The 11,157-nt window shown below is 41.6% G+C and overlaps 1 protein-coding gene across 1 annotated transcript in view; it reads left to right on the forward strand.

Annotated features, from left to right (window-relative positions):
• The window catches only part of LOC108260955 (polyribonucleotide nucleotidyltransferase 1, mitochondrial), a 14,790-nt gene extending 4,544 nt beyond the window's left edge, over positions 1-10,246 (forward strand). The window contains exons 8-28 of the mRNA XM_053677660.1: positions 650-763; positions 939-1,125; positions 1,621-1,672; positions 1,760-1,817; positions 2,194-2,290; positions 2,380-2,482; positions 2,594-2,664; positions 2,947-2,983; positions 3,263-3,329; positions 3,428-3,517; positions 4,448-4,501; positions 5,327-5,436; positions 5,946-6,017; positions 6,169-6,232; positions 6,356-6,439; positions 6,569-6,652; positions 7,714-7,820; positions 7,917-7,972; positions 8,087-8,165; positions 8,784-8,831; positions 9,417-10,246. Coding sequence (XP_053533635.1) covers positions 650-763; positions 939-1,125; positions 1,621-1,672; positions 1,760-1,817; positions 2,194-2,290; positions 2,380-2,482; positions 2,594-2,664; positions 2,947-2,983; positions 3,263-3,329; positions 3,428-3,517; positions 4,448-4,501; positions 5,327-5,436; positions 5,946-6,017; positions 6,169-6,232; positions 6,356-6,439; positions 6,569-6,652; positions 7,714-7,820; positions 7,917-7,972; positions 8,087-8,165; positions 8,784-8,831; positions 9,417-9,569 — 1,787 coding nt within the window. The 3' untranslated portion in view covers positions 9,570-10,246. The remainder of the gene's footprint in view (positions 1-649; positions 764-938; positions 1,126-1,620; positions 1,673-1,759; positions 1,818-2,193; positions 2,291-2,379; positions 2,483-2,593; positions 2,665-2,946; positions 2,984-3,262; positions 3,330-3,427; positions 3,518-4,447; positions 4,502-5,326; positions 5,437-5,945; positions 6,018-6,168; positions 6,233-6,355; positions 6,440-6,568; positions 6,653-7,713; positions 7,821-7,916; positions 7,973-8,086; positions 8,166-8,783; positions 8,832-9,416) is intronic.
• Positions 10,247-11,157: the final 911 nt, after the last annotated feature.

Here is an 11,157-nt window from a genome sequence, read left to right on the forward strand (position 1 = left end):
GAACGTAAAGAAAGTGGAGTTAATAACCCGCGGGACGTCGGCGGCTCCGGCTCGTTCAGAGCACCGATCGCCTTTCAGTACTGACGGGAACAAAGTTCCACAGACACACGGACTAAAAACACAGTTACACAGAAGCACAGACATAGAGAAGGGGTGAAAAGACAAAAAAAAAAAGATGAGGGAAAAAAAAAAAAAACAGAAATGATGATAGAAAGAACGACAGTGAGGAAAAAGATCAAAGATACACGGACAAAAACACAGTTATACAGAAGGACAGACGTACAGAAGGGGTGAAAAGATGAGAAAGATGGGCGGGGGATACAGAAAAGGCGAAAGAAAGAAAGAAAAAGAGTGATGTACACAGGCAAAAAAAGACCGGAACGTAATTGAGAGAGAAAAAAAAAAAAAGTCTGGATAAAAGGAACGAGAGAAAGGAGCAGAAAATGAAGCAAGAAGATAAAGGGACATGCAGTAAGAAAGAAAGGGGACAGAAAGATGGAAGGAAAGAAAGAAAGAAAGGAGCGAAGGTATCGGGAAAAAAATCCGGGAGGAGATGAAAGAAAGAAAAGATCAAAAGAGACGGATAAAAGAAAGAAATCGAGCATAAAGAAAGACGCGTGTGTTGATCTGGGCGCCGGTCTCGCCGCAGGTGCTGTGCGCGTGGGCCTGATCGACGGGGAGTTCGTCGTGAACCCGACGCGGAAGGAGATGAGCTCCAGCTCGCTGAACCTGGTGATAGTAGGAGCTCCTTCCAGCCAAGTGGGTGAGTGTGGGAGAGGCTCGACACTCTCAGGTGCGAACACTCGCTCGTTACGCGCTCGTCCTCTGCGACCGCTCACCTCCGGTTCTCCTTATGCGGTCCGGCCGGTCGGGACGAGACGCGTCTCCGTGTCAGCCGCGAGCTCGCTCCGCGCCTCATCCGTGTCCTGTGTTCGCAGTGATGATGGAAGCCGCTGCCGAGAACGTCCTCCAGCAGGACTTCTGTCACGCCATCAAACTGGGAGTGAAACACACGCAGCAGATCATCCACGCCATCCAGCAGCTGGTCCGAGAGCACAAGGTGGTGAAGCGCACGCCGCAGAAACTCTTCAGCGCCCCGCCCGAGGTGGTGGAGTACACGCGCCAGTACGAGCTGTGAACTCTCTCAAACACGATCAGAGCCCGTTCCTTCTGATTCCCTTTTAAATTCATTTCCTTCACGCCTTTAATCATCATGATTCCATTCCATCCTTTCTTTCTTCAAACCGTAACGTTAATCCGTCGTTAAAGTCATTATAAGAGCCTTGGTTTTTATTCCATTCGGCTGTATCCGTTCTATTCGGTTCATTTTTCTTCTTTTCCGTTTCTTTAAAAAAAAATAAATAAATAAATTTTATTCAATTTCATCCGTTCGTTTTATTTTATTTTTCATCATTTCCTTATTTTTTATTTATTAAATCTTTTTTTTTTTTTTTTTCCCATATCATCAGTTTATTTTGTTCATGGATTTATATTATGAGTTTTTTTATATTGGGCTTTTAAAAGATTTCTTTAAAAAGCAAAAATTAAAAAAAAAAAACAAGCTGGCTTACAGTAAAGTTGTGTGTGTGTGTGTGTGTGTGTGTGTGCGTGTGCATGCAGGCTGGCTGGTGAGAAGATCTACGCTGTGTTTACAGACTTTTCACACGATAAGGTATTTGTAGTGTTTATGACTGGTGTTAATAGTTGTTATTATTTATTATTGTTCTCTAACGTGCTCTGCTCCGTCTGGGTTCTGCAGATCTCAAGAGATGAAGCTGTGAACAAAATCCGACTCGACACAGAGGAGCCAGTTAAAGGTGGCTGCATTTAAAAAAAAATATTTATTTTTTTTAACACAATAGCATAAAGTCGCTTTAAATTTGACAACACAAAGAGTGTCACAAAGAGTGGACGTCATTCCATGCAATATGGAGGTCAGAAGTGCTGGATTTGAGGCTTCTGTGTTTTTTGGGGGGGGTTTTGCTTGTTGTTAATAATCCATGTGTATATATAACACCAGTGACAGTAACACCAGTGACAAATCTCCATTAAGGTGGAATTCACGGCATCTCAAAGCACACCGTTCCTTACTCGTGTCAAAAAAGCCAACCCTTTCCATGGGGTGTACTTATATTTCCGCATGACCGAGGAGGATCAAATCATTTCGCTCTTCCACCTCTTAATCCTCCGTAGAGAGATTTCCTCAAGCCGAACCGTTTGAAGTCATCGAGGCCTTCAACGTGGTTTCCAAAGACGTTTTCCGTAACCTGGTGCTGACCGAGTACAGAAGGTGACGTCTTTCTCTAACTCCAGTCGTATTTACCGTGACTTATTACTGTAATATATATACATAGCCGTCCCGTCTCTGCGTCGTTTCAGGTGTGACGGACGAGACTTGACGTCATTAAGAGACATTTCGTGTGAAGTGGACGTCTTTAAACCTCTACACGGCTCCGCGCTGTTCCAGAGAGGACAAACACAGGTCAGATGGAGTACTGCTAATAAAACCAGTGATATTTATGTATGTATTTATTTATTTATTTATTTATTTATTATCTGCACTTTATGATTAGAATGATTCTGTTCTTTTTAGGTGCTCTGCACTGTAACTTTCGACTCTATAGAGTCCAGCGTGAAAGCGGACATCATAACCACGGCTCTGAGGTGAAACGAGGGTTTCTTCGAATTTCGATCCGTCTGTCTAAATTAAAAAGGAATAAATCCGTGTATGATCCAAGTCAAAATACTCATTTCCGATCGGTTTTAAGACTATAAAACACTTCCCCCCCCCCCCCCCCCCCCCCCCCCCCTCTGTCCACAACATTTCTGATGCTGTCTAAAGCGAGGGAGAAAAAAACGTATTTGGTATTTGTAGCGGCTGTTGTGCAGTTTTTAAAAAAAAAAGTATTTATTTCCTGATTATTTATTTCATTTTGTCTGTAATAGTGGGATCAAAGACAAGAATTTCATGCTCCACTATGAGGTGAGTATTCATTACTTCACTGAAGCGAATGCAAAATGGCGGTTTCCATGACACTTTGCGTTGGTGGGCGTGGCCAAGTTTGCTGTCGATGTATTAAGAATGATTAAGCTGATTAAGTTGAGGTTGCCAGATTTTCCCTGCAAATGTGCTTCAACAGAATGAGTTTCCACACGCATTCTCCACCAGCTTATAGAATAGCACTTGATCCAGCTCGTTCTTTATTTATTGACAGACTAGAAGCTCATTGAGGAATTTCTGTCTTTGTATTTTCCGTCTCAGTTTCCTCCCTACGCGACGAATGAAATCGGGAAAATGGGCGGACTGAACAGACGAGAGCTCGGTCATGGTGAGTGACGGTGGGTCGTTACTGTTAAATCCAGTTATGTCCATTGTTAACCCCGGTCTGAGCTCACTGCTCCTTTATTTCTTTGTCTTTGTGTTTAGGCGCTCTGGCTGAAAAAGCCCTGAGACCGGTCATTCCTAAAGACTTCCCCTTTACAATCCGAGTGACCTCCGAGGTGCTGGAGTCCAACGGTGTGTCTCCTGAGTATAATCATTCATTCTCATCATTACTGACACTGACCTCATTACTGACACTGACCTCATTACTGACACTGACCTCATTACTGACACTGACCACATTACTGACACTGACCTCATTACTGACACTGACCACATTACTGACACTGACCTCATTACTGACACTGACTTCATTACTGACACTGACCTCATTACTGACATTAACCTCATTACTGCCACTGACCTCATTACTGACACTGACCTCATTACTGACACTGACCTCATTACTGACACTGACCACATTACTGACACTGACCTCATTACTGACACTGACCACATTACTGACACTGACCTCATTACTGACACTGACTTCATTACTGACACTGACCTCATTACTGACATTGACCTCATTACTGGCACTGACCTCATTACTGGCACTGACCTCATTACTGACACTGACCTCATTACTGACATTGACCACATTACTGACACTGACCACATTACTGACACTGACCTCATTACTGACACTGACCTCATTACTGACATTAACCTCATTACTGGCACTGACCTCATTACTGACACTGACCTCGTTACTGACGTTGACCTCGTTACTGACACTGACCTCATTACTGGCACTGACCTCATTACTGACACTGACCTCGTTACTGACGTTGACCTCGTTACTGACGTTGACCTCATTACTGACATTAACCTCATTACTGGCACTGACCTCATTACTGACACTGACCTCATTACTGACGTTGACCTCGTTACTGACGTTGACCTCATTACTGGCACTGACCTCATTACTGACACTGACCTCATTACTGGCACTGACCTCATTACTGGCACTGACCTCATTACTGGCACTGACCTCATTAGACACTGACCACGTTACTGACGTTGACCTCGTTGTGTTGTAATTCCTGTGTGTTAACTGTGTAGGCTCGTCGTCCATGGCGTCAGCGTGTGGAGGAAGTCTGGCTTTAATGGACGCGGGTGAGGTTTCTTTCTTTCTTTATTTGTTGCGTTTTTCATTTTTCTTTTCTGCAGAGTTTTTGTCTTTCATTTTTCCCTTTTTTGTTTTTTTCAGATTCCTTTCCGTAGACTTTACTTTCTGTCATCTTTCTTCGCATCTCTATCTATCTCTATCTTTTTCTTCCATTCATTCTTTCATATCTTTTCTCCTGCTGTTTTTGCTTATTTCCCTCCTTTTCATTTGAGGGATTTTGATTTCATTCTTTTTTTTTCTTTCTTTTTTTTTTAAATTGTACTTGATGATGTCTCTGTTTCTTTTGATGTTCTTCCTGTTCTTGTCATTGTTGCTTTTTTGTATTTCTTTTCCTGTCTCTTGTGTTGTTCTTTCTTTTCCTTTTTCATCTTTGTAACTTTTTTCTTTATTTTCATACTTTTAACTTTTCTTTCTATTTTCCTTCTTTTTCTTTCTTTCCTACTGAATTCATTGTTTTTGTTTTTTCCTCATTTTTGACTTTGCTTTTTTTTCTTTTTCTTTTTCCCCTTTGGTTTTGCTTCTTTCTCGTTGTTTTTCTACACTTTCCTTCTTTGTCTTAATTCTTTTTGTCCATGTTGCTTTTTTCGGTATTTTTGTCGTTCTTTCTATACTCTTTTTAAATTCTTTCCTTGTTGTTTTTGGTCTTGTTGTACTGTCCTTACGGCTGTGTATTCTCCTGTATTTCTGTTGTCTTCGTGCGCTCTTTTCCTGTTTCCACGTGTTGGACTTGGGCATGTTATCTAGTCGTGATCACGTGAGGTGACGTGATGTGAGGTTTAGAGCAGGTGCTGATCAGCAGGTTGTGTTCTCAGGTGTGCCGATCTCCTCTGCGGTGGCCGGAGTGGCTGTGGGTCTCATTTCCAAACCCAACCCTGAGAAAGTCTCCGAAATCCACGACTACAGATTACTAACCGACATTTTAGTAAGTCTTTTAACTCTACACACTCACATACACTTCTTTTCTTTTCTTTTCTCTTTCTTTCTGCCCCTCTCTCTCTCGCTCTTTCACTATTTTCTTTCTTTTCTACTTTTTTTTTTGTTGTTGTTTTGTCTGTTTCCGTTTCCCTTTTGCTTTTTTTTTTCTTTCTTTCTTTAATTTTCCTTCGTTTGTTTTCTCTCTCGTTTTTTGGTTCCTTTTTCATGGCTTTCTTTCTTTCCTGTTTTGTATCTTTCCGTTCTTTATCTTTATCCTTTTCATTTCTTTCTTTCTTTCTTTTCTGTTTTGTCTGTTTTTTTTTTTGTTTTTTTTTTTAAGCTTTACGTCTTTTTTCATATCCGTTTCTGTACATTATTCTAGTCGTCATTCTTGCTCTTTTATTTTCTTTCTTTCTCTGTGTATGAACTCCGTACTCACATGCACGAATGTCTTGCCTTTCATGTGCATTGTGATGAAATGAGAGCGGAATCTGAAAGCGTGTTTAATAATCGTAGGGGATCGAGGACTATAATGGAGACATGGACTTTAAAATGGCCGGAACAAACAAAGGCATCACTGCGTTACAGGTAACACAGAGACCCCTGACTACAGAGAACCCCCACGTGTGATGAGAACCTTTTCATTTGTGTCTCTGTGTGTGTGTGTGTGTGTGTGTGTGTGTGTGTGTGTGTGTGTGTGTGTGTGTGTGTGTGTGTGTGTGTGTGTGTTTTCTCTCAGGCTGATGTTAAGATCCCAGGACTTCCTCTGAAAATCGTAATGGAGGCCATCCAGCAGGCGACAGGTGACCAACATGTCTCTCTCTCTCTCTGTCTCTCTCTCACACACACACACACACACACACACACACACACACACACACACACACACACACACACACAGTCTCACTCGTTCCTCTCTGTTTCAGTGGCCAAGAGAGAGATTTTAGGGATCATGAATAAAACCCTTTCCAAGCCCAGAGGTTCGAGGAAGGAGAACGGCCCTGTAGTGGGTATGAAGATAAGCACATTATTACACACTCTGTAATCATTTTTGAGGATTTTTCTGGTTTCACTTCCTGTTTGTACGTTTCGGTGTTTTTTTTTTCTTTTACGCTGTGAAACGTGTTTACTGTCTGAAGAAAACGTCCGCGTGCCGATTTCCAGAAGAGCTCGATTTGTTGGTCCTGGAGGATACAACCTCCGCCGACTGCAGGCCCAAACAGGTCTCTCTCTCTCTCTCTCTCTCTCACACACACTCACACACTCACACACTCACACACTCACACTTACACGTATCACACACGTCATAAAGACACACATCTCTCTCTCTCTCACACACTCACACACACACACACTTACACGTATCACACACGTCATAAAGACACACATCTCTCTCTCTCACACACACTCACACACACACACTTACACGTATCACACACGTCATAAAGACACACATCTCTCTCTCTCTCACACACACTCACACACACACACTTACACGTATCACACACGTCATAAAGACACACATCTCTCTCTCACACACTCACACACACTCACACACTCACACTTACACGTATCACACACGTCATAAAGACACACATCTCTCTCTCTCTCACACACACACACACACGTTTCTCTATCAAACAAATCTCACATAAGCCTCACACACACACACACACACGTATCACACACACATCAGACACGCATCTCTCACACACACACTTATTTGTGTATTTCTTTCTTTGTTTTGTTTCTTTCTTTTATGCCTTTCCGTTCTATTTTTTTCTTTCTGTTTTTCTGTTTTGCATTTTTTCTTTTACTTTCTTTTTCCCCAGATGTTTTCTGTACATTCGATCCTTTCTTTCCTTTATTCTTTGTTTATTTTTTTGAATTGTCTGTTATTTTGTGTCCGTCCATTTCTTTCTTTCCATCTATCGTTCCTCTTTCTTTTATTTATTTGTTTGTTTGTTTGTTTGTTTCCATCGTTCCTTCTCCATCGTTTTTTCCCCCTTCATTTGTTCTTTCTTTCTTTCTATCATCATTTCTGTTTTTTTTGTTTTTTTCTTCCCCTCATCTTTTTTTTGTCTTTTCACCCCTTCTCTATGTCTGTGCTTCTGTGTAACTGTGTTTTTGTCCGTGTGTCTGTGGAACTTTGTTCCCGTCAGTACTGAAAGGCGATCGTTGCTCTGAACGAGCCGAAGCCGCCGACGTCCCGCGGGTTATTAACTCCACTTTCTTTACGTTCGTTCTTTTCCTCCGCCGCTGTCTTGGCTGTGTTTTATTTCAGGCGTGACTATAAGCCAGGTGGACGAGGAGACGTTCTCGGTGTTCGCTCCGACTCCAAACGCCATGCACGAGGCTCAGGAGTTCATCACCGACATCTGCAAAGACGACGTGCGTTCCGTCGCCCGCTTTCACAACTTTTACAACTGGAGGGAAAAAAAGATGCGATTTTAAAGATGAGTTTTTGTTTGTTTGTTTGTTTCACAGCAAGAACAGCAGCTCGAATTCGGGGCCGTGTACACGGCAACCATCACAGAAATCAGGTAGTGTGTGTGAGCGTGTGTGAACACTGACATGGCTTTCTTAGCTAAGTTTATTTTTATACTGTGCTGATGATTGATTGTGTGTGTGTGTGTGTGTGTGTGTGTGTGTTATAGAGACAGTGGTGTTATGGTGAAGCTTTATCCCAACATGAGCGCTGTGCTCCTACACAACTCGCAGCTCGATCATAAACGGGTAAGACCATCCTCGGAGATAAAGAGGAAACCTGTTTACTCCATATACACTTGTAATCAGGGTTGCCAGGTTTCAGCAAAAAAAAAACCCAACCCAACCCAGCTATGTTCTCATCAGTCGATAAAATGTTTCTTTTTTCCTTTTTATTGGGTTTGAATTTTTACATTTTGAATAAGGCAGTCATTTCTCCGCTCCCTTTATCTGTCTCGCTATCTGATTGGCTAGATCAGACCCGGTGGGAAAACAACAACATTTTCTTTATGGGTTGAAGAAAGCCCTGTTTGTTGTTGATCTGTAGTTGTTTGGTTTTTTTTTTGTCTTTTTGCTGTATGTTTTTGTTGCTTATTCTGTGTTTCTTTCTTGTCTCTGTATCTCTGTCATTCTTTTTCTTTCTTTCCGTCATTCTGTCCATGTTCTTTCTTTTCTACTTTTCTCTCCGTTTTGCCTTCTTGCCTTTTCCTGATTTTTTTTTCCTTTCTTTTTTTTTTCCTTTGAGCTGATTTTTTTTTCTGTGTTCTTTTGCTTTTTTCTGCATTTCTTTGTATCTCTGTCATTTTTAAAAAAATTTTTTTTAACTTTCTTACTACGGAACATGTTCTCACCGTCTTGTTTCTCTAGATCAAACATCCCTCTGCTCTCGGACTGGAGGTCGGACAGCAGATCCAGGTGTGTACCGCGTCTCGAATATCCGAAAACAGAAACGCGTGGTCGAGAGGTAGAACGTTTCACGGAATAGCTCGTCATATTTAGCGGATTGCTAGTGCGATAAACCCGTCGACGAGCCTCGTCTTCCCTCAGAGACGTCGTACCGTTATTCATCTCGTCTGAGGATCGGTTTATACTATGCGCGGAGGCGTGTCCGCGTCGCCATGCAGAGAGGGGGTTTATGGGTAAGCGTGGAGCACAAAGACTCGCTGATGCTCAAGAAGGCAACACACGACATTAACGGCCAGGGGGGTGTAAACTTTTGGTTTTGGTCTCTGGTTCATTTGTGTGAAATGCGGTTATTATCGTGGACTATATGTAAACATCTATTATGTGAAATAGCTTATTCGGGGAAGAACTGAATACAAACAAAACTTTATTTATTTATTTTTTTTATGATCCCCTCTTATTATTTTTTCATTATTAGCATTTTGCAGATTCTGAAAGGCGTATGTAAACTTATGTCTTAAAACCCTGTTTGAGATTTGTCTAATGTAGATTTACTAGATGGTGAAACCAAAGACTCTCTCTCCCTGTATTTCGCAGGTGAAATATTTCGGACGCGACCCCACGGACGGCAGGATGAGGCTGTCGCGTAAAGTGCTCCAGTCTCCCGCAGCCACCGTGGTGAAGACGCTGAGCGAGAGGCAGAGCATCACCATGGGAACGGCAGACGGACAGACGTCAGCTTCCTCCTGACGTCTTCGTCACTGTGCTCTGGACTTGAGTTCTAATCATCTTCTCGAGTGTAGTCAGTCTGGATTCGTGAAGACAGGAGACACCGCGTCATAAAGGGTTTTACCCCAAATGATGTGTTCTGTACATTCTCATAGTCCAGAGTTTATGCTGGGAAGCAGGACGGGGGAAACTGTCGCGTTGCTGCAGGGGATCTGTTGAAATAAAATGAAAAAATAAATAAAAGAATGACAAAAACTATGTTAAAGTATTGAAACTGTATGTTGTGGACGTCTGGTTATAACCGAACACCATAACATGAGCCGAGGAACCGTACGGAGGTTTGTATGTATAATTATAACGATTGTCTTTGTTGTTTTCTACTTCATAACCGACCTGAGTTGCAGGATTATTAGGCTTATTATTACGGTCCACTTCAGAAATATTGGCACCCACCAAGAGAGTAAACAAAAACAAAAAACAAAGGATATATTTAAAAGGAAAGTTAACACATTTTCCACTCAGACAGTGGGAGAGTTTTTTTCCCCCTATCCGGTAAGTAGTTACTGCTTTTCAAAAGATTTACTTTCTCTCGAAAAATTTGTTTGGCAAAATTTTTGGCACCCCTGTATGACTATAATAAGTGTATAATAACTGTTTATTGCTCTCAATAAACATTTGACGTATAGTATGATGTTTCACACACATGCCATGTCAGATTATCTTCCAATACTTTGAGAAAAACGAAGAGCTTTCGGAACAAAAGAGATGGGTGGTTGTTGATCTGTTCGAGAGATGATGCATGTGAAGGTATATAGTTAAAGGTGTTAAACTGCCATTAGGAACAAACAGGATAATGAAGAAGTGTCAAACATCTGGAATGGTTGGAAATTTGTCAGGAAGATGTGGAGTTTTAACACTGCGGCCTCATTGCTCGGGTGAGAAACGGTCCAAAACTAAACGTTTCCAGAGAAAAGCAAGTGTTGTGGTCGGAAGCTGAGCACGTCTAAACACCTAGAAGGTGACCAGCAAGTCAGGAGTGTGTAATAAAATGCTGAAAGTGTGTAAAACAGGGTTTAAAACCTCAGCATAACTGCAGCACCTAATACAATCAAGAGGTTTTAATCTGAGGTTTGTGTGCACCCTCAGATTATGTCAAAATAAACAACTTTTTTTTTTTAACATTAGGAGTAATAAGTAGTTTTATAGTTTATGGGGGCCATTGGTGGTCGAGTTCCATTAACAATTGTGGTTGAGGAGAGGCTGAAACATGATTTAGTGCAAGAAAACTTTTGTCAAAGTTGCTTTCTATAAATACATTCCTGCTAGTTTGTCAGTGACAGAGCTCTGACCAATGTCTGAAGGAAACCCGGAAGAGTTGCAGTGACGTCAGAGAGTACGCGATGTGATTGGCTTAGAGCGATACACGTGACGGCGGATGACCGTTACGTTTTCTGTTCGATTCCAAAACTTTTGAGAGTCGACTCTAAGTCTGGTCGGGAATCAATTCAGTCGATTCCTCACAAAATTGTCTCGATTCCAAAAAACTAAACCACAGGACACGATTTTGTAAATAAATAAATAAATTAATTAATTAATAGTGAGATATTAA

This window comes from Ictalurus punctatus, chromosome 29, assembly GCF_001660625.3.
Source record: "Ictalurus punctatus breed USDA103 chromosome 29, Coco_2.0, whole genome shotgun sequence".
Classification (NCBI taxonomy): Eukaryota; Metazoa; Chordata; class Actinopteri; order Siluriformes; family Ictaluridae; genus Ictalurus; species Ictalurus punctatus.